This window comes from Arachis hypogaea, chromosome 13 (genome assembly GCF_003086295.3).
Source record: "Arachis hypogaea cultivar Tifrunner chromosome 13, arahy.Tifrunner.gnm2.J5K5, whole genome shotgun sequence".
Lineage (NCBI taxonomy): Eukaryota > Viridiplantae > Streptophyta > Magnoliopsida > Fabales > Fabaceae > Arachis > Arachis hypogaea.
Window position 1 is genome coordinate 13,110,273 of NC_092048.1, and position 23,599 is coordinate 13,133,871.

The 23,599-nt window shown below is 41.3% G+C and overlaps 3 protein-coding genes across 3 annotated transcripts; all 3 read right to left on the reverse strand.

Annotated features, from left to right (window-relative positions):
* Positions 1-8,055: 8,055 nt before the first annotated feature.
* LOC112732693 (putative disease resistance RPP13-like protein 1) lies at positions 8,056-11,535 on the reverse strand. Its single transcript, XM_025781447.1, has one exon. It carries the CDS (start codon positions 11,533-11,535, stop codon positions 8,056-8,058), a length of 3,480 nt encoding a protein of 1,159 aa, XP_025637232.1.
* A 544-nt stretch (positions 11,536-12,079) lies between these two features.
* Positions 12,080-14,208, reverse strand: LOC112737315 (equilibrative nucleotide transporter 1). Its single transcript, XM_025787158.2, has 2 exons — positions 13,522-14,208; positions 12,080-13,007 (listed from the first exon to the last, which is right to left on the reverse strand). The coding sequence occupies exons 1-2, from the start codon at positions 14,072-14,074 to the stop codon at positions 12,280-12,282; spliced, it is 1,281 nt and encodes a 426-aa protein (XP_025642943.1). The 5' UTR covers positions 14,075-14,208; the 3' UTR covers positions 12,080-12,279.
* Positions 14,209-21,491: 7,283 nt separating this feature from the next.
* On the reverse strand, positions 21,492-23,362 carry LOC112732695 (uncharacterized). The gene is made up of 2 exons (XM_025781450.1): positions 22,793-23,362; positions 21,492-22,610 (listed from the first exon to the last, which is right to left on the reverse strand). The coding sequence occupies exons 1-2, from the start codon at positions 23,360-23,362 to the stop codon at positions 21,492-21,494; spliced, it is 1,689 nt and encodes a 562-aa protein (XP_025637235.1).
* Between the last annotated feature and the right edge of the window lie 237 nt (positions 23,363-23,599).

Sequence of the window (23,599 nt, forward strand, 5' to 3'; positions counted from 1 at the left end):
ATAGCTTATTTACCATGCATGCTATGTGTTTGTGAAAACGCCCGTATGGCATTGTGCACTATTTTTAAGATTTCTTTTAATCTACTACTATAAATACTTGTTTTTCACAAAACCCTTTTTATATTTTATTAATTAAATATAATTGTTATTACAAACATGTTGTTAGTTTGAAAGACTTGGTAATCTAACTTGGACATTGAATGCTTGATCTATGCTATTCATGCCTTTGCCAGCATGCCAATAAACACCTTACATTCACTTGTCATCATATGCACTAGCTATTTTCCATTGATGACTTTTCACATGTACTCATGAGCGTGTGTTAACGTCATTCTCCTTTATTGTGCATTGATTACCACCTTTCCCGCTCTCTTCCTTGCTCTAACTCTTAGCTTTAAAAGTCACTTTCTTTTTCCCTTTTTAGGATGGCCACCAAAAAAAAGGTAAAGAGAAAGCTACTCCCAAACCACCGGCAAGAAAAAGAACAAAAAGAGCCCCAACTGAGGAACTACAACCCCATCCACTTGCACATCTTAGCATGCACCGAGGATGGTGCAATCTTTAAGTGTGGGGATGTCGATACCGATCTCCATGGGTTAGTTATTTTCTTCTCAAACACCAATGTTTTATTTTCTTTTGTAGTTAGTTGTTGCATTTGCATGTTTGTTTGATTTTGTGCATTTAGTTACTACTTGGTTGAAGTAATATTTTCTTTTTTCAAGAAATTTTTATAGTATTTCACTAATTTAAATTGAAAATTTTTTGTGTAAAACTTGTTTGAAGTTGTATTTGGAACATGGTTTTTGAGCCAAAGAACACACAACCTGTGAGATTTTGAGCTTATTTACATGGTTACATTATTTAACCATAAATTTTTATTTTTGTGTGTTTTCTTCTCTATGATTGTAATCTATATTTTGTTCCAATCTATATGTCCATTATTTAGTATATTTACATGCTTGCATATGATTGAGGCCATTATTTGATTTTAGCTCACTTATCCCAAAAAAGCCTACCCTTTAAATTACCCTTGTCAGCCATTTTGACCCTTTTAATCCCCATTTATTCTATATTTTACCACATCACTAGCCTTAAGCAGAAAAAATAAATTAAAAACCCCAATTGAATCTTTGGTTAGCTTAAGACAGAGATTGTGTATCAACTAAGTGTGGAAAAATTGTGGGAACATGGGTTAATAAGGGAATGTAACATGTTTTTAATTTATTTGAATATTAGGAATTTGGAACCTACTCATGAAAAACCAAAATAGAAAAATAATAGAAAATCTATGTGCATTGATAAGTTATGTTTATTTCTCTAAAAAAAAAGAGAAAAAGAGAAAAATATATATATATATAATATAAATAAATAAATAAGGGGACAAAATTACTCCAATGTTAAGTTAATGAAAAATCAATGCACATATGATAAATTAAAAAGAAAAAGTTGATACATGAGTATCTGATATAAAAGTGAGAATTTTGGGTAGCTAGGCATGAACTAAAGTTATATAGAGTATATGTATGTTAGGTGAAAGCTTAGGATTAATTAAAGATTCAATTTATAAAGCTAACTTAGCCATATATATATCCTTACCTTTACCTTAGCCCCATTACAACCTTGAAAAAGACCTCATGATGTTTGCATTTGTATGCTAAATTTTTGTTGATTGGTTAGATGAAGAACAAGGTTTAGAAAGCATGACTAGAGAAGAGTAGAGTGAATTACCCTATACACTTGAGAGACTAGAGTGATATACACTACCAGTGAGGGTTCAGTGCTAAATTCTATGTTCCCTGCTTTCATGAGCTATTTTCTTACAAGTTTACTTGTACCTTATTTTGTATGATTTGAATTAGTGAAATCTGATTTATGTTCGTCTTGGAGAACTTATTTATTTTTAACCAAGTAGGTAGAAACATTTTGCATGTAGTTGCATTCATATAGATAGGTTGCATTTCATACATTCTACTACTCCTCTTCACCTTTATAGCTTCTCTTGAGCTTAGCATGAGGACATGCTAATGTTTAAGTGTGGGGAGGTTGATAAATCACTATTTCATGGTTTATCTTGTGCTCAATTGAGTGGTTTTTATCAACTCTTTACCCACTTATTCATACTATTCGCATGTTTTACATTTTCCTTCCTGATTTTGTGCTATGATTGAAAACATGCTTCTTTGATCTTATATTTGCTTATTATTAATCCTCTCTTATTACCATTAGATGCCTTGATATGTGTGTTAAGTGTTTTCAGAGATTATAGGGCAGGAATGGCTTGGAGGATGGAAGGGAAGCATGCAAAAGTGGAAGGAATACAAGAAGTTGGAGAAATTGCTAAGCTGTCCAGCCTGACCTCTTCACACTCAAATGGCTATAACTTTAGCTACAGAAGTCCAAACGACGCGGTTCTAGTTGCGTTAGAAAGCTAACGTCCGGGGCTTCGATTTGATATATAATATGCCATAGTTGCCCTAACACTAGGCGACGCGACTGCGTGCTCCATGCGGCCACGTCGCAGTGACGGAAATCAGCGTGTTTGAATTCTTCTCCAGCGATTTCTGGGCTGTTTTCGACCCAGTTCTTGGCCCAGAAAACACAGATTAGAGGCTATAAAGTGGGGGAATACATCCATTCAAAAAAGAAGCTTTCACATTCACAATTTTAGGAGTAGATGTAGTTTTTAGAGAGAGAGGTTCTCTCCTCCCTCTTAGGATTAGGATTTAGGACTTCTCTTAGTTTTAGGAGTGACTCTCAATCCCAGGTTCAATGTTCTTTTTATTTATTTTCTCACTTTTGTTTATGACTCTCTATGTTTAGATTGATTTTCTATTTAATATATTTTGAGGTATTTCAGACTTATGATTGATCTCGTTAATTTATTAAAGCTCTCGATTTATCCAAATTATTTTCATTCAAGTAGAATTTCTTCCCTTTTGGCTTTGGTTAAATAATTGGTGACTCTTGAGTTATCAAACTCATTGTTGATTGAAAATTGGAATTCTTCAAGAATTAATTCGGGTTCCAATAACTCTCACTTTTCCCAAGGAAAGACTAGGACTTGAGGAATCAGAATTAATTCATCCACTTAACTTACCTTCATAGTTAGAGGTTAACAAAGTGGGAGAAAAATCCAATTCTCATTACAATTGATAAGGATAACCAGGATAGGACTTCTAATTCTTCATACCTTGCCAAGAGTCTATTTTATAGTTATTTATTTTATTTTTATTATCATTCAACATACTGCTTCCTCACTTTCAAAACCCCAGTTTACAAAACTCATAACTAATAATAAGAACATACTTCCCTGCAATTCCTTGAGAAGACGACCCGAGGTTTAAATACTCGGTTATCAATTTTAAAGGGGTTTGTTATTTGTGACAACCAAAACGTTTGTAAGAAAGGTTGATTGCTTGGTTTAGTAACTATACTTACAACGAGAGTTTGCTATAACCTCTAAACCATCAATCTTCAGTTCTTCAATGGCTCCTCTCGAGAAAGAAGATGATGTTCTGGAATCTAATGAAGAAAATTCTGATGCCTAAGTTTGCTCCCTGTTGTTGCTGCTGCTGAATGCTCTGTTATTTTGCTCTCTGTGTATTTGACTCAATGGAACTATTTTCATTTGTCTTGGATGACTGTACCAAACTTAACTTTGATGCTGTTTTGTTTTATGCTTGAATTATTATGGACTGCATTGCTTTTCTCCATTTTTTTTGCAAGGTCTCTTCTCGATGACAAAAGAAGGAGGAAAAGATTAAAAAAGGGCTGAACTGAAATTGAAATTGGGGCTGCTGGTTGCTCTGATTTAGCTCTGATTTATTTTATGCTCTGTTTCATTATTTTTGAGCTAAGCTCTGTTTATGCTCTGTTTTATGATATGTTTTAAGCCCTGTGTTGATATGCTTTGCTCTGTTTTCATGCTCTGATTTATTGTGTTAAGTATTTTATATTAGTGGATTAATTCCCATATGAGCTATGAATAGAGTAATCTGCTCAAGTACATGTGTGATGGATTATGGATTTATATTAAGATGTTTTGATAATCCTTTTCACTTGTGAAAATCTGGCTTTGTTTTAAAAGTTCCATTTTTTTAAAATTCTTTTTGGAACTCTTTTGAGCATGGATACAGGTGTTCCTTCCTTGATTATCTTGTTAAATTAGGTACATATTAAGGGGGAGCTCACCAAAAGGGGAAGAGATTTTGAATATTCTTCAAAGAGAAGTTTTCTAATCCTAATCCTTTCAATTCAGTTTTAATAATGTTTGTCATTAAGGAGGAGATTGTTGAGTTTGAAAAACTTATATTTAATTAAATGATGATCAAACATTATTAAAATAAAAATAAAAAATTATTAAAATTATTATTAAATGTCTTATTTAATAACTTCCAATGGATTGTTTGATATTTTTGTTAGTGTGCAGGAAGAAAAATAAAATTGTTATCTTGGCCCAAGTGATGAAAGTCCAGTTTGGTTGCTAAACATGCTTAGCCCAATAATAATTGTTCTCTTCAAGTGGCTGAATATTAAAAGAGAAAGGAAACCAAAGGAGCCCAAGTCTTTCAAAGCCCAATATTAATTGTTCACTTCATGTGGCTAAAAGGCAAAGAAACTCAAAGTGGCCCAAGGATTTCAAATGCATGCTTCGTTGCTCCATGCCTTGGTTATTTTCAACTCAATTAATTTTATTCCTTGGTAACCAAAAGTCTGACACGTGACTTTATGCCTTGGTAACCAAAAATCAATTCAATTCAATTTATTTGCATTGAAAGCTCCACGGTTACCTACTCCCCATTGTGGAATGAAATTCAAAATTCAAATGGATTAATTGCTTGCATAGGTAACTGAAACATAAAATTAAATCGAGTTAATCTTACATTGAAAGTTTTGTTTCTTTTCTCTCCTCTCTCTCTTTGTTTTCGGTCATATCATTTGTCAGAGAAGAAGATAGTAGCAAGAGCAAGTTATCAGAGAAACAGTGAAGCCTAATGGAAGAAGAAAATGCTAGGTTGATGATGGCCTGTGCCAAAGGAAGATCCGAAGTATGGTGTGGCTAGATCTTTGCCATTGAAGGCAAGATTTTCAAGAGGAGCTTCAAGATCTTCCATACTAAAGATAGGAAAGATCCATCTCGGTCAGAGAAAAAGATCTCAGTGGGTAAATCTCATTTTCATTTTTGTTATTGCAAGAAAGAAGGTAGCTACTGGAGCTACGAAAAGGAAGAAGCGAATATGGAAAAGAAGGAGCTGTCAAGGATCAGAGATTCATTAAGGGTCAGTGTTCTTTCTTGGAGCCAAAGTCAATATCAAAGGTTCAGATTGAAGAAGCTTGATGAGAAGGGTTAAGAGAGGTACATGCATGTTGATTTTCGGTTTTCCCTCTCTCTTCTCTCGGTCCGAACCGAAGCTATTATTTGTTGGAGAAGATGTTGCTGGCTTGGTTGAACCGGTTTCAACCTTGGAAGCTCCCCTTTCTATAATAAGGGTGAACGGCCAAGGGTTGAGACAAGGAGAGAAAACACAGAATTCTCATAGCTACCCTAAGCTAACAGAGTTCTTCTCCTTCAATGGGTTTTATTTTGTTTTCTTTTCTTTAGTTTTGTCTGTCTGAGTCTCATGGTAAAAGGCAAACAGAGTGAGGTTTGTAAGAAAAAGCCAGTGAGAGAAAAAAGGCAGAGAAAGCAAAATTAAAGAAAAAGCCATAGATATCTAAGAGTTCCTTGTTCATGGTTGGAACTTCATTAGTGACCAACAAAAGGTATGCAGTTAGTTGTTATTAACATGGTTGGAACTTCATATTAATTGAACAGGGTCTTATTCCGGCTATGCAATGTTGAGACTGCAACGGATCAATACTGGAGCATGGGAGTATCTGAACAAGCTTGATCCGAAACAGTGGAAGAAAATCAGCAAGTAGAACTAGAACAATGGCTGCAACTCAAAATTAGTTGCTTTGGACAAAGGAGTTTTTTTTGTTGTTCTCATTTGGACCTCCAGATTTCTGATTAGAGTTTAAAAGATTGTTGTTATCATTTCCTGTGTTAGGGTTCATATGGTTCGAAGAAATTAGAGAAGGAAGAGGATGAACATTGATTTCATTATTCCCTTTTCTTATATTTATTTCAACAAATTTCATAATGAATATTTCTATTTTCCATAGTGTCACCTCAAATTGGCCATATCATATAATATCGTGCCACCTGACCTCCACCACCACCGAAAAATTTACTCAGGTCATGGAAGAGTAGAATTGACAACAGAATTTTATATTCATGTGTGCAAATGACTCGTTAAAAAATTTAGGAATACATCTGTTCACCGTGTGAAAATTTGGGGTGTACTTTTGTCTATTTTTTCTTTTTTAAAAAATCGTGATCATAAATACTTTGTGATCATCTTTTTTTAAAAACTGTGACTATAAAATTTTTTTATCACAATAAAAAACTGTGACCATAAAAAGTCTATGGTCACAATTTTTTACCATAGTCGTAAACCTAAAATGTTGTAATGGACATTATATTTTATAGGCACAAAGTTTCCTTTCATCATGAACTTTCAAGTTTCAACGTCCATACTTTTTATAATAGGAGCTTAATATAGATAATGGGGCCATAATCCCGTCAAAATTTTTATAAAAACTTTAGTAACAATATTATATATAGAATATGGTTAGAGTTTAGTTGGCTAAAATTTTATATGCCATACTAAGTATCATGTACTCAAGTATTAACTCTTTTATTTTTATTATTTTATTTTTCTCAAATTAGTTGGACTAATGTACTAATTAGAATGGATTTTTGTAAAGTCATTGATACAACAACTCATAATTATAATCATTATAATAATTAGTTTGTTTTTTAATGTTATTTTATGTTTTATTAGTTTTATTTTAATTTGTTTGCAAAAAATATTAAAATATTTTTTAAGTATTGGTATTATTTTATTGGTGTAGACTAATAAAAATTTTTACAAATTACAACTTGTAAAGTTTTAATCTTCCAAACTAAATTTTAAGTAACTATATTTTTGCATATCATTCCTAAGAAATTGAATAATTCTTTTATATCCAATGAATTTGGTATTATTTATGCTTTGTTAGTTTCTTAATTAAATTTTTTCTAAAAAAATATATTTAATATTCAATAAATATTATAATTTTAAGTATCTATCATTCTAACTATAAAAAATTTAATTCTAATTTAATTATTAAATATTTTGACCCATTTAAAACTCAAAGGTACTATTTTAAAGTATTTTAAAATATTTATCTATAAAATTATTTATTTATTATCTTAGTGACAAACTCTAAAAAGTGTTGTATTTATAAATTTTGTTTTTATAAAAATATGTATTTTATTATAAATTTTGTTATAAATTTTGTTTCAAACTCTAATATGTATTTTTTATGTTAAAATTTCAGCCCCATCAAAAATATTTTTAAAGCTCCCCCATGGATTGTTGGATATGCTTTCATTAATGCAGATGTTTTATCATATCAGTATAACATTTGACTCAGTTATCTGTTATGTTAAAATTCTTACAAAAACAAGCATCAAATCATCAAATCGTAGTGTAAAACTTTGATATTCTGTTAGCACATAGCAATAAACTCATAATTGATACCATTGGCTTAACCTTTGAAATGGTAATGGATAAAATACACATTACTACATTAGCATAACAGGTTTGACGCATAATATGGGCGGCAATCGTCTCTTCATATCATACTACTTACCTATGAATTTGTGATCGGATTAAACTTCTCTAAAATAAAAAAGTGAGAGTTTAATCATCCTTAAATCAAGATAGTAAAACTCACCCATAATAGAAGTCACAAATTCAATGGTGATTAATTTCTTTATACTTCACATTTTCCTCACTTTAGAGGATCCTTCTAAAAGGTGATCAATTCCCTCATAGGACGCTAAAATAGTAAATGGGCTAAAATAAATGAACAATTCTGAATGAACATGAACTTTACAAACATGACCGTACAATTAAGCAGTGAACTTTAATATAATAAGCTAATTACTATATGAATGCTTGTTATCTAATCTTCAATGACTCTGAAGGGTATGCGAGAAACCAAGCTCCAGTATTCCCCAGTATCATTCTCACAGCAAACTTTTAACAATGGACATGCTCTAATGGTAATATGAGAAAGGGAATGAACAAGTGTTTCTAAAGGTAGAGATGCAAGCTTATGACAAGCTTTAATCTTGAGAATCTTGAGAGATACCATGTACTGAATTCCAGTGTGATCTAGAGAAGTGAGACTAGGAAGTCCGCTGATGTGAAGGGAGGTGAGTGATGTCATTGCCTGAAGACCCCATGCAGCCTCAGGTAAGAGCTTAGCACAGTTGCTGATAGAAAGCGACTCGAGTTTCGGAGCAGGCAATCCTCCTTCAGGAAATGAAACTAGTTTGGAGCAGTCCTTCAGTTTCAATTTCCGAAGATACGGGAGACTATTTTGAGCAGAAGAAATCACATCAAGAATGCCACAGTCATGTACACGAAGATCTTCAAGATTGTTGAAGAGGGACAATGGAAATGAGACGAGAGAATCACAGCAACGCTGCAAGTGTAATCGCTCAAGAGCAAGGTAGTTTTGGGACACCTGCATCACACTTGGAGGATGGAATAGCTGTAAATTTCTGCATTCATAGATCTCAAGTGATCTAAGACTACTTGGTAGGCCTTCTCTGGAGATGTTGACCAAAGATGAACAATTACTTATGGTCATGGCTTCCAGACATTCATTTCCCTGCATCATTTCCTCAGACAATGAAATCAATGCATCGCAATTAATGAGCTCGAATTCTCTCAATTTGGGAACCCGTGACGATGAGTTTGTGAGAGCTTGGCATGCAGTGATCACTAATTTATTTAAGAGAGGAAGTTGATCTGGTAATTGTCCAGTCAATTTCGGACAACTCTTTATATGAAGCTCTTGAAGCAAAGGGAATCCTGCACGCTGATCAAGATTGTTTGCTGACCACTCTTCCCAATTTGGCATGTCCTCGAACTTCATTACTTTCAAGGATTTGAATGGCTCATTTCCATTGCCATAGAACTCAAGACCAACCTTTGGTAGACCTTTCATCCTTTCGATATATAGTTCTGCGAGGGAAGGAAGTTGTCCAAGCGATGGCAATGACGAGCAATTCTCGCAGTCTGCAAGATGTAGAGACACCATGCTAGAGAATGCAGAGCTCTCCAGCCAATTTGGCAACTTACTTCCACCAAAATTCTGAATCTTCAGCCTTTTCACATTCTGATGTGGCTCTAACTTGTTGAGTATATCAGCTTCACTTTGTAAAGTATGATTTGTAGTTGTCCATTTGAATTCTAGCTCATGAAGATATTTCTTGCTCTTCAAGCTGGCATTGGAAGCTTCTCTTGCATCAGCTACATTCTGCAAGTTTGCAATTAACAATGCTCCATGAAGTTCCGACAGCTCCCCCAATTCACTAATTTTAGATCCCCTGCTGCCACTCACAACAAAATTAGTCAACACTTGAAGGGATTTTAGTCTACCGAACTTTTCCGGCATCTCAGTTACACTGCATCCACTAATGTCAAGATGACGCAAATTAACAAGCCTGAACATGTTTGCCGGTAACTTGTTGAGACGATGACAGCCAGACAAAAGCAATATCTCCAAGTTATACAGAGTGCTGACAGAATCAGGAAGATGGTCAATTTCAGTGTAGGCAAGATTCAAGTACCGTAGATGCATCAAGTTTCCAACTGAATTTGGCAATTTGGTAATTGGATAGTATGACAGAGAGAGCACACGTAGGCGCTTCAATTTCGGTAACAGAACTGAAACCATACTGGTAATCGAAGACGTGCCGCCAAAGGGTGAGAATTTGAATGGTAAGAAAGTCCTAAGCTGCTGAAATTCAGAGAAGGACTCAAATTTTTCAGGGGCATCATATATGCCTTGAAAATATGATAAATGACGAGCCAAACTTGTAGTTTTGCTTGGATTACCATCCTCTAGCTTGTAACAAAAATCTCCTGCCACATACTGTGCCAAGTCATTGATAAGATCATGCATCACAAAGCGCAACTCGTGGTGAGTGGTCTGATGAAAGAATGACCTCGATAGTAGCTCTCGGAAGCATTCATCGCCTACATCTTCCATTCGCTTCTCCGGTTTTGGTCGTGGCAGAATGCCTTCAGCCATCCATAAATAGATCAAGTCCCATTTTTTGATTTCATAGCCTTTCGGGAAGATGGAGCAATAAGTAAAGCATCGCTTCAACTGCGACGGAAGATGACTATAACTCAATCTCAAAGCAGGAAGTATGCTATTTCTGGCACTTGGTAACTCCCATATCTGACTATTGGATATTCTTTTCCATTCCTCGACATCATCATTAGAACGCAGAAGACTCCCCAATACTTTTACAGCTAGAGGGAGGCCATTGCATTTTTTCAATATTTTCTGGCCAATTTCTGCTAATACAGGACTCTCATCTGGGTTCCCACACTTGAAAGCATGAGTTGAGAACAACTTCCAAGCATCATCACGCGATAGAGGGGATAGAGAATAAGTTAAATCAGCACGAATTGCCATTGCAACGGTTTGACTGCGTGTGGTGACAATAATTCTACTTTCCCAGCTTCCTAATAAAAAAGGCATTTGAAAGATGTCCCAATCAAGAAAGTTTTCATTCCAAAACCCATCCAAAACAAGTAGAAACTTTTGTCCTGATAATCTCTTTTTGAGCTTGATTTGGAGTAGATTCAAGTCTATGATGTTTGAATGCGACAAAGTTAAGGAATGAAAAACTTTCTTGGTTATTTCAGACACATCAGATGTCTCCGAAACAGAGGCCCATGATCTTAACTGAAAATGGTTCCTCACCCTTATGTCATTGTATAAAACCTGAGCAAGAGTGGTCTTTCCTACCCCTCCCATCCCAACAATTGCAGTCACAGGCACCCCTTCTCCATTCGATTCTCCCGAAAGCAGAAAATCGATAATCTTCTCTTTATCATCATTCCTACCATAAACTCTAGTTTCATCCACCAAAGAAGTCGTAGCAGAAACTAATGAAAGTGATCTAGTACCTACACCACCTTCCTTAAGACCAAGAAGATCTTTATGCTCTATTATAGACTTCAACCTCTCAACAATCCTCTCAACTTTCGATTTAACTCTTTCAGCAAAAGGATTGAGAGAAGCAGCATAATCTCTTACCTGATCCAAGGTGGTGTGAAAACCAGAATCCATCTTGTCTAGCAAGGCTTTGGTGGCAATCTCATCCAAGATATCATCAGCATCATAAGCAGCATTTCTGAGCCTATCAACCCAATCCTTCACCAAAGGATCAATGAACTGTTTCTCCTCGGCATCACTAAGCACCGAAGTGACTGACAGCAATAGCATCTTCAACTTCTCTAGGAGTGCCTCATCAAGATGGTTGCCCCGGAAGAACTCTATGAGCTCATGGCGAGCTATTCTATCCAACAGCACTTGCAGGAAGGCAGAGACAAATGAACCAAGCATATCAACCATGTTGCTGCGAATATCCTGAAACAAATTGAAAACTGAATAAGGGAAAGGAATGTAATGGTTATTGCTTGATTTCTGGTGTTCAGAACTCCTTGCTGTTTTGAGAAATAGAGAGGATAAAGGCTTGTGTGCTTGGAGACTAGAGTAGTTGACTGGGGCTTTGAGACAGTTGACTAAGAACTTTCTTATTAGTTGCAATGAAAGAAGCAGATTAATTATAAATGCATTCTGGTCTTCTGGAATCTGGACCCACCTTGTTTGGTTATGGAAATGATTCTTTCATAGATATAATTCTTTTACACTCATTTCTCAGTTTTTTTAAAAGAAAAAATGAATACCGGGTCATGGGCCAAACATAATATAGTAACAGGATTTTTCATCAAGTTTATGGCCTTCAATGCAACTAAACCCTATAGATTCGTTTTGTAAACAAACTAACACCAAAATTATAGAACTAATTTATGGAATGTACTTATATTTCTTGCAGGCATAGCAATTAACATTTTTCAAATATTCCAGCCTAGGTTTTCTAAATTCTAACCACAGATTGAGGAAGCAGAAAATAATCCTGCAGATACAATTCAACTGAAATTTTGTAAGTTTACAAATTTTCACAACTTTGACAAATATTTATAAACAGAAGGTGGGTACAAATTTTCACATGTTGAACTAACATGTTAAGGAAATCCACCTCATTTCTGACTTCTGATTGAGTGAAGTCTATTACCCTAAATAATACAAATCGAATCAGATGACCCAGAACCAAGCTATTACAGACCCAGCAGCCAGACCAATAACTAAGAACAATACACTCACAATCCCTGCAGTTTCTGCATGCTGCAACTTTACCATTTTAGGAGCCAAGATCATCAACACACTGGTCAGGTAACCATTGGTAAGACCTAACAGGCTAGTCAGTATCGTCACTGGGATCTCAGTCCGGAAGAACTTTGGACCATGCAAGCACCCTAGGAAGAGAGGGAAGAACAACAATCTCACTATGCAACTAACTACCGCAATGTTTCCATTTTCTAGAAGGTACAAAGAAGTCAGAGACTTGCCAACAAGATCAAACACATTGTAGCAAGTAATGAGGAGAATGGGATACCAATCCTTGATAAGCTGAGAGTGCACATCCTCTGTTATGTAACCAGGAAAAATTGCAAGAGTCACGACATATATGAGAACAATGCCGAATCCATACCACTTGATTCTTCCAACAACATCCCATACAGTTGACCTCCACACAGATCCGGTCAACTGAACGCTGTCTTCATCCCTGGTGACAGTCTGCATCTTAAGCTCCTTGTAGTACTGCATAACAGGAAGCTTGTCAACCACGTTGTAGAAAACCATGCATACGAACACGACCACAATCGATACAGAAAAGTAGAGATTCGCACTCTTTCGTAGACCAGAGGCATCTTGTGAGTAAACAGCCTTCGTGAAAATCCTCAGGACAGAAACAAGTACCCCTGTTTGCATACATAACCCCATTCAATCAAAGGGAACAAATCAATGATTCCACACATATTATTTAATATATTTAGCATATAACCCTAGATCCAGAATATTAATATGCTTCAGATCCCGGGGCCAAGACACTGAAAAGAGAACCAACATAAAATAAGAGCTATGATCATACCAAGCACCATTTCATCGGTTCAATTATTTTATATTCCCTCATAATTAATATGAACATAAATCCTTAGGCAAATAAGATACCAAAGACCCAAGCATCTAGTCAACTCTATCATAAAAAATGCAAATGCATCAATGATCATCACATCAGAATAACAAAACACTATTTCTCTCGATGAACATATCACACGCAAAGCAAACAATGCATCTATGATCCACCAAAAGAACATTAGTAGTACCAGTACTAACACTAAAAAGCTTCAACCCTTTTACAAAATCACAAAAACCCCATATGAAAAAAAAAAATAAATAGTAACCATCAAGTCAAAATAGAAGCTAAGAGCTTACCGGAACCAGCAGTGCCAGCAATGACAGCTTGCATATACCTCTCCGGCAGCTCACCGGCGGAGCCAACAATGGACCCCTGAACCAACGCATCCGCCACACCGGAAAGCCCGACAGCCCCAACCGTAACGTAAAACCCGGCATATACCCCGACCCGACCCTTAACATAGAAGGCGTCAAGAAGAGGAACAACGAGCAAGGAAACAACGAAGAGAGCCAAACCGACGGTGATTCTGACGAATGCGTTGGACTTGTGGCTGTAGAGGATGATGACGAAGAGCCCGACGAGGCCGACGAGCATGTAGACGACGGCAAAGACTCGGTCAACGCTGGCATCGGGGTAGAGGTAGGAGAAGTAATCAACGGCTGTGATGAATGCGTTCCATGGAAGGAGGTAACCGAATCCGAGGGAGAAGTAGATGATGTATGCCAGGTGGTAATCGTCTTTCGGTGGAGATTTTGCGGTGATGATGGTGGTTCGCGGTGGGTCGTAGAGGAGGAGGGTGGAGGATTCTGATTCTGGATCGTGGTTTGATTCTTCTCCGGTGAAACCCATTTTCTTGGGTTGGGTTGGGTTGGGTTTGGTTGGGATAGAGGGGTTTTTAATCAGAGAGAGAAAAATGCTACTTTTTTTCTTCGGCGTCCAAAACGGAGGGTCGTTTTCAGTATTCAAGTATACGACATGACATGACTTCCATTTTCAACTCTTTTTTTAATATATTTGGTGGCATATTTGGTGACAGATGCAGTTAATATCACATGAAATTATCAACTACTTCAGTTATCAATTTTACGTTGATTGCACATAAGTTTTCATCATATTTTTATAGTGACGGATTATTATTTAAATGAATATGAATATGAAAGCCTTGATAGCTCTATAAACTATAAAGTACAGATATTTTATTAAATTGTGGTGTCTGTATGTCAGATATATTTTGGACACAAATATTCATTTAATATAGGTGTCTTCTATGTTTAATAATGTTTTAATAAAAAATAAAAAAATTCTTTTTTCAAATACACTTAGATATATTTCGATTTGTCTACTCCCACAATTTTAAAAAACACAAAAAATTACCATGTTAAAATATATCACTTATTTTGTTTTCATATCAAAATTTTTTTGCCATATTTAAATATCATCACATATCAGTCTATCTAACTTTATTCTTAACATGTATTATTGAAATGAGTTTAAAAATAATATTTTAAATACTTTATATAATTAAAAAAAGACATTAAAGATAGTTAAAAAAATAATATATATATTAATATCAATAAAATATTATTATAATTCATCTAAAAAATAATTTATATTTTTTATATGTCATCTCTCTATATTTTAAAGAAAATTTGAAATTCGTGTGTTTACGTGTCCCGTATCCGTGTCATTATCAATATCCGTGCATCATTGCTTAATATTATAAATTTGTTATAGGTTTAATTATTCTGTCGGTCTCTATAATTTTACTGAATTTTTAATTAAATTTTTATATTTTTTATTGAATCCCTATACCATATCAAATTTGTAATTAAGTCTCAGTTCGGATGGTCGGGTACCGGACGGATCGGATTGGTATACTGGTTGGTAATGGGGGTCTCGCCTCGTCGTGAACCACTGGTCTGGTGTAGGCGGGGTCCCGAGCACTTCTGGTAGAAAAGGGGGGTGTCACCTGCAAAGACATTCCGACGCTCTAGTCAGTAATGTGCAGGCGAAAAGGGGAGAGTGATGTGTGACGTACCTTGGGGGAAGGGTAAAACCTTCCCCTTATATACTGTGTCAGAGGTGGGCCCTACAAGGACATGCCCACTTTTTCCGAGACGTTCTCCTACAGCTGTAAGTGAGCTGTCTGGAATACGTGTTCGGGTCGATTGCGGGGCGCCTCACCCTTGACCGTCCGGGTCGGGTGGCGCTTGGGTCGGACTGACCCGTAGAGGGTTTGGGCCAGGTTGCAACAATGCCCCCACGCGCCAGTGATAGTCGTGGGAGCTATTAGTGGCGCGTTATTTCATGTTCCATTCATCGTCGTCAGGTCGACTGCCCGTGGAAGGGACATGCCCCCTGCGCGCGTGTCTCTTGGTTGTTGAGGCAACCGTTCGTCGCTTCGTTCTTCGCGCTGAGCATTAAATGCTCATAATGAGTTGTAAAACCCCATGCGCAAATACTACTTTGCCCCCAAGTCTTTCGCGCTTCCTGAGTGGCAGTTTTAAACAGTTTGCCTCAACTTTTTTTCCCCTTTACACTCCTGTTTCTTCCATCTCCCTGCAATCTCCCTCTTTTTCTTTCATAAATTTCATAGCGTTGTTGTGGTATCCTCGTGCATCTTTCCTTCATCCTTCTCAGTTTTCGCAACAAATTCAGGTAATCCTTGGACCCCTCTCTTTTCTGCTTCATTGTTGTATGCTTGTTATTTGTGTCTTGCTTGATTTTTGTCGTTAGATGACTTTTTAGTGCTAAGTAGATGTGTTAGGGGAGGGGTACCATTTCAGGGTAGGTTTTTAAGTGGCTTGCGTGATAGGTATAACTTTAGCCATGCTTGATCTTAACTGTTTGAATAGGATGGACATAGTTTCTGGGTCATTCCCGGACTCCCGACCTCATAGACTAATGGAGTGGTACCCCATTGTAGGTATGCCTCGCGTCGTCTCCCGGAATTTTGTTTCCACCGCGAACTATGATCCCTACGCTTGGGTGACCTCAGATGTGAAGGACTCGCCAAATCAAATGGATTTGGAGGAGTTGACGAAATTTCGGCAGGCCGGGTATCTGTGCGGGGGGACAGACGAGGAGGCCAATTATGAGACCATCGTCCCTGCCCCCAATGAGCGATTGCACGAGATCAATTTTCGCTCTCCCCGGGTTGTCGACTGGATTTGGTTTTACAAGGCCATGTTCACCCAGGTTGGCGTTCACATTCCGTTTTCCGATTTCCAGATGTCGCTTCTTAATCGGATATCCGTGTCGCCGTCGCAGCTCCATCCGAACAGTTGGGCTTCTATCCGCTGTTTCGAGATGGTTTGTGAATATCTCGAGCTGCCAGTGTCGGTGGACGTCTTCCTCTTCTTCTTCAACCTTACCAACCCCTCCAAACAAGGGAAGGCGAGGAAAGGGTTCCTGTCTTTCCGTTCTGCCCAAGGTCGGAGGGTATTTGGCCTGTTCGAGGACTCCTATCATGGGTTCAAGGACAAATTTTTCAAAGTTCGCCCCGTTAAAGGTCGCCATCCCTTTTGGTTGTCATTGGAGGGGGAACGCCTCATCCCGACGTATTGGAGCTTTGGGGCGGGGTCTAATTCTTTCATCAAGGTGACCTACAAGGGAATGTCTTCTGTAAATAAGAGGATTGCCGACGTGTTGTTTGCTCTTTTTGGAAAGAACCTCGTGAACCCCCCATCTCCTTATGGGTGAACGGGAGTCCGCCAGGAGTTATATTTGTGAGATGTTTTGTCTTGTACTTTTGTATTGCTTGTTGTTTAATTTGCTCTTTCCGACTTCACGACTAACGTATTTGTTTCTCTGTTTGTAGTGGAGATGTCTGCTTCGGTGACCGGGCTTGAAAATTTGGTCAAGACCTTCTTGGAGGATAGCGATGAGGAGAAGGTTGACGAGAAGGATGCTGGGAAGCCAGAAGGCCCTTCCGGGGAGAAGGAGAATCAAGCCGTACCTTCCCCCCGGGACGTCGAGACGTCCGACAAGAATTCCGCTGGGAGGCAGGCTTCTCACGCTCCCGACGAGACGGCCGGTATTGGGCAGTCGTCCCCTATACCCCATGAGCATGATGATATGAAGCTTGTCCCCACTTTCAAGAGACGAAGGGCATCTTCCAGTGCGGAAGGGGCTCTCACCGTGATGGAGAGGAACTTCGATGCCGGTACCTTTATTGATAATCAACTTATTCCCGGTACGGAGGATCACTTCCTCAGAACCGAGCTCGTGGGGCAGGCAAGGTGGATGTATCGTACCCTTCTCCGCGGGGTGGTGATAGCCCGGAAGGCTGAGTTCGAGTTGTTGGGCATGCAGTCGTTGCGAAGGAAGCTCGATACTGCTGCCCAGGCCAACAACGAATTCAAGGTCCAGGTTGAAAAGCTTCAGGAGCAATTGGCCGCGGCGGAGAGGGGGCGCAAGGATGCCGAGGAGAAGGCTGCGTCCTTTGAGAAAAAATTAATGCCTCCGACGCCACCGTCTCCCGTTTAATCGAGCGGGAGATGACTCTAGAGAGCCAACTTAACGCCGCGCAGGGTCGGGTGGTCGCTGCGGAGAAAGAACGTGACGCGGCCGTCTCATCGGCTGAGGCTGCGCGAGCCGAGGCAGGAGAATTGAAAAGGAAATACAAGGCGGTCAGGGAGCAGGGAAAGAACGCGATCTTTATGACCGAAGAGGCTCTTAAGGCCCAGGTGAAGGTCGTGGTCCTCGAATTCGACACTTCGGCTATTGGAGTCTTCAAAACAATCCAGGACAGCAAGATTGTCGATATGCCCCGGAAGTGAACTCTTGTAACTTGTGTTTTTTATGTTTCCTTGTAGAATATTTGTTGAAACTGTTAATCTTTATGCTCTAGTGGTCGCCATGTCGGCTTTACGATTATCGCCTTTATCTTGTTTGGTAGAATTTTATTTCGTTACCATTTTTTCGTTGTGGAATTATTGCTTGTGTCCGTTTTATCGTTTATGTTGGTAATGGTTGGAACCGTATTGGTCGTGTTATCGCGGCCGTTAGTCATGGCTATGATCCGACTGGCTCCCGGGGTGATCAGTCCCGGATTGCCGTTGAGGAACGTGATTGTGTGGAATACATATTGGGAAATAGTAGGTAAAAGGATTTAGACAAGTAAAAATTAGTCGTTAGCCAAGCAAATTCGTGAACATGGCAGGTACTTGATAAAAATGGCTAAGAATTAACATGTGAATAGAGTAAGCATCTATTGGCTCATCAGGCCGTTTGGCCGGTGTGCCCGAGCTACGAATAGAATCTCCTTAGGTTACCTGCATTCCATGTTCTTGGGATTTCTTTGCCGTCGAGTCTCTACAGCTTGTAGGCGCCTTTGCCAAGCACTTCTTTGATTCTGTAGGGACCTTCCCAGTTCGCCGCCAGCTTTCCTTCTCCTGGGGTCGGTAAACCGACGTCGTTGCGTCGCAGGACAAGGTCTCTTTTCTCAAATTCCCTCCTGAGGACTTTAGTGTTGTAGCGCAGAGCTATTCTTTGTTTCAGTGCTGTTTCTGATAAGTGGGCCATCTCTCTGGTCTTGTCCACCAAATCCTTTTCCACTGCTTCGTCTACTCCTGCGAGAAGTAGTCGTGGACTCGGTTCGCCAATTTCTACAGGTATCACCGTGTCGACCCCGTATGTTAGGTGAAAGGAGGTTTCTCCGGTGGAGCTTTGCTCGGTTGTCCGGTAGGACCAGAGGACCGAAGCGAGCTCGTCGGCCCATGCGCCTTTCTTGTTGTCTAAGCACTTCTTGAGGCCTAGTAGGATGACTTTGTTTGCGGACTCCACTTGTCCATTTGTCTGGGGATGTTCAACTGAGGAGAACTTTTGTTTTATCCCCAGGCCGGTGAGGAATTCCATGAACTTCTTGTCAGTGAATTGCGTCCCATTATCCGAAATGACGACCTCCGGGATGCCGAAACGGGTTATCACCTGTCTCCACATGAACTTCCTGCAATTGGATGAGGATATGCTGGCTAGTGGTTCAGCCTCTATCCATTTAGTGTAGTAGTCGATGGCGACTATGAGATATTTAACTTGTCCTAGGCCGACCGAGAAGGACCCCAAGAGGTCGATTCCCCATTGAGCGAAAGGTCGGGTAGACGTCAGTAGGCTCAGCTCGGAAGCCGGCGCTTTATGGAAGTTGGCGTTTTCTTGACACTTGACGCATTTTCTGACAAATTCCCTGGAGTCTTTCATCATTGATGGCCAGTAATACCCGGCTCGGACGAGCTTCCTCGCTAGGGCCTTGCCCCCGATGTGGTGGCCGCAGCATCCCTCGTGGACTTCTTTAAGTAAGTAGTCCGTCTGGTCGGGGTGCAAGCACTTCAATAGGGGTTGGCTGAGTCCCTTTCTGAACAATTGTCCTTGTATGATTGCATATTTGGCTGCTTCCCTTCTCAATGTTTTGGTTGTCTTCTCATCATCAGGTAGTTTGCCATTTTCCAAGAAGTTTGTGATGGGGTCCAACCAGGAGGGGCTTGATTTCGTCAAATGGAGGGCAACTGTTGGCTCCTTTACCATGCCCTGGATGAGGGACCGGTTGCCCGCTCCCGATTTTGTGCTTGCTAGTTTAGATAGGAGGTCCGCCCATGTGTTCCTCTCTCTTGGGACGTGTTGGACCGTGACTTCCTGGAATTTCCTGGTCAATTCTCTAACCTTTTCCAGATACCTTTGCAGCAACGGGTCTCTTGCTTGATAGCTTCCGTTCACTTGCGAGGTGACGACCTGTGAGTCGCTGCACACTTCCAGCCTTGTCGCCCCGACTTCCCGGGCTAGGGTCAGTCCTCCCAAGAGGGCTTCATATTCCGCTTGTTTGTTCGATACGGGGAATTCGAACTTGGTCGATTGCTCGTATATGACCCCGGCTGGGCTCTCTAAGATGACCCCGGCGCCCCCGGACGTCTGGTTGGAGGCCCCGTCCATATGGAGCTTTCACCGTGTGCCCGTTTCCTCTGGGGAATCGCCTGTTACCTCTACTAGGAAATCTGCCATTGCCTGGGCCTTGATCGCATGTCGGGGCTCGTAGTGCAAATCATATTGGGAGAGCTCGATGGCCCAAGTCATCATCCTTCCTACCAAATCAGGCTTTTGGAGTACTTGGCAAATTGCTTGGTCCGTTCTCACGACAACACGATGGCTCTGGAAGTATTGCCTCAGCCTTCGGGAGGAGGTTAGGAGTGCCAGCGCCAGTTTCTCCAATTTGCTATACCTCAGCTCTGCTCCTTGTAACGCCCTGCTTACAAAGTAGATTGGTTGCTGAGCCTTCCCTTCCTCTCTTACCAGCACTGCTGCAAGCGCTTCCTTTGTTACCACCAGGTAGAGGTAGAGTGATTCTCTGGCCATTGGCTTCCCGAGTACCGGAGGTGATGCTATGATCTCTTTGAAGTGGTTGAACGCTATCTCACACGCAGGAGTCCATTTGAACGCTATCCCCTTTTTCATCAGATTGAAAAAGGGCAAGGCTTTTGCTGCCGATGCGCCCAGAAAACGGGATAACGCCGTCAGCCTTCCTGCCAATCGCTGTACATCTTTGATACAACCCGGGCTCTTCATCTGGATAATCGCTTGGCATTTCTCAGTGTTGGCTTCTACCCCTCTTTGGGTTATCATGAACCCTAGGAACTTCCCGGCTTCCATGGTGAAGGCGCATTTGAGCGGGTTGAGCCTCATGCCGTTTTGTCGGAGGGACACGAACACGCCCCCCAGATCACTTAGGAGATCGTCGGGTCGTGTGGTTTTCGCAAGGATGTCATCCACGTAGACTTCTACTGTCTTGCCTATGAGCTCGCTGAATATCTTGTTCATCAGCCTCTGGTACGTGGCGCCAGCGTTTTTCAAGCCAAACGGCATCACCTTGTAGCAATAGATCCCTCCAGGCGTTATGAACGCGTTTTGTCTTCGTCGGGCTGGTGCATCGGTATCTGATTGTACCCAGAGTAAGCGTCCATGAAACTCAGATACCGGTACCCAGCCGCTGCGTCGACGAGTGCGTCGATGCTGGGAAGGGGATAGCAGTCCTTGGGGCATGCCTTGTTGAGGTCGGAGTAGTCCACACACATTCTCCACCTCCCATTGTGCTTTTTCACCAAGACCACGTTCGATAGCCAAGTCGAGTAGTCCAGCTCTCGGATGAACCCTGCTTCGAGAAGGCTGGCCGTTTGCCTAGCCACCTCCTCTGCCCTTTCCTGCGACATCTTCCTCCTCCTTTGGGCCACTGGTTGGGCTTCCGGCTTGACGGCCAGACAGTGCGACATGAGTTGGGGATCTATCCCCGGCATGTTGGCCGGTGTCCAAGCGAACAGGTCGGATTGGCTCTGATCATCTCCATCAAAGGTCCCTTCAATCCATAGGGGAGATTTCTGTTTATGAACGTGAACTTCTCCTCCGTGTTCCCGACCTTAAATTTTTCCAGGTCCCCCTCTGGCTCGGGTTTGGCTTTGTCATCTATTATGGCGTCCAGGTCGGCTAGAAAAACCCCTGATGCTTCTTTAGACTTTTTCCTCAAGGAGAGGCTGGCGTGGTCGCAGGCGACTGCCGTTTCCAGGTCTCCTTTGATGGATCCTATAGATCCGTCGTCAGTAACAAACTTCATTACAAGCAGTTTCGTGCTGATCGTCGCGCCAAGGTTGTTGATGGTTTTTCTCCCCAGAATGATGTTGTAAGCTGTGGAATCTCGCAAGACCACAAATTCTGCCATTACTGTCCTCCGTCCCTGTCCTTGTCCCACTGAGGTCGGGAGGGAGATGATCCCGTCCGGCTTGATGAAGTGGTCGCCTAGCCCTACCACACCATGCTGGTGGGTCGCTAGGTTGGTGTCGCGCAGCCCCAGGGCGTCAAATACGTTGCGGAACATGATGTTCGAGTCTGCCCCCGTATCCACGAGGATCCGCTTGACGAGGTCGGTTCCGACTCTGGCCGTAATGACCATAGGGGGACTTTTCAGTATCTCGTCAAACCACTGGTCTTCGGGACCAAATGAGATGGATGGGAGCCTCCGGGAATTTCTCGCAGATGAGGAGGAGACGGCCAGGACCTTGGCGTCTTTCTTCTGTGCTCCTTTCGACCTCGGGGCCAAATTCCTGGCAGTTACTACGTTCACCATCGTGAGGCCGTGGTCGTCTCCCTCCGGTTCTTGGCGTCTCCTTGTCGCCCGGGGCCTGTCTTCGCCTTCGTGGTCGCGATTCCGTCTCCTTGGCTCTCTAATGATGTGGGAGAATTTGGCGAGCTTCCCATCCCTGATTGCATGCTCTAGCGCATCCTTCAGGTCGAAGCAGTCTTGGGTCTTGTGTCCGTACCCCTTGTGATATTCGCAATAAAGGCTCTTGTTTCCTCCTGTTCGGTCCTTCAGAGGTCGGAGTTTTGACAGTATTTCTTTCTCGGCTATCTGTTGGTAAACTTCCACGATTGATGCCGCTAGGGGGTGTAGTTGGTGAACTTCCCGACTCGGGGAAACAGCCTTGGTGTTTTGCTGGGACCGCCGTCCCTGGCGTGTTCCTTTCGCCTTTCTCCGCCCTCGTGGTGCCGGGTTTGGGTGTAGGGGGGTTGCCGTTTATTGGCAGCCACAACCCGGCTGACTTCTTCGTCATTAATGTACTCCTTAGCCACACATTGGATCTCCTGCATTGTCCATACTGGATTCGTAGTGAGGTGCTTTCTGAAGTCCTCGTTCAGGAGTCCGTTCGTCAAACACAGGCTTGCCACTGAGTCTGTCAGCCCGTCGATTTCCAGGCACTCGTCGTTGACTCTATCTAGGTATTTCTTGGTCGACTCGTCGGGTCGTTGGGTCACCCCAAGCAGGTTGATTGGGTGCTTCGCCTTTGCAATTCTGGTCGTGAATTGGGCTAAGAAGGCATGGCTGATGTCTGCGAAGCCGGTCATCGAGCCCTGCGGGAGGTTATTGAACCATTGTATTGCAGGTCCTGCCAGGGTGACCGGGAAAGCGCGGCATCTTACCTCGTCCCCCACTCCCTCCAGGTTCATCCTGGCCTCGAAGGCCGTGAGGTGCTCCAGAGGGTCTTGCGTTCCGTCGTATCTCATGTCCGTGTGCTTGTCAAAATGTTTTGGCAGCCGAACTTCGTGTATGGAACGATGAAATGGGGTCGCCCCTATTATCACGGGTCCTCGTGTTCTCGCCATTCTCCCTTCGTCTTTCTCCCCACGGGCGTCTTCGGTTCCGCAATCTGTAGTACGCCGCCTCTCATGCCTGGCATAAATGACGGGGTCGTGGCGTCTTCTCACACGTCCCCTTTCCCCAGCGCTCTCGGACTCAGCTTGGGGGCTGGGCGTGCGTCTGGAGTGGCTCCTTGAGTGGGAGCGGGAGTGGCTTTGTTCTGGGGTGTGCTGATCATGTTCTCTTTCCGCCAGCCGATGTTC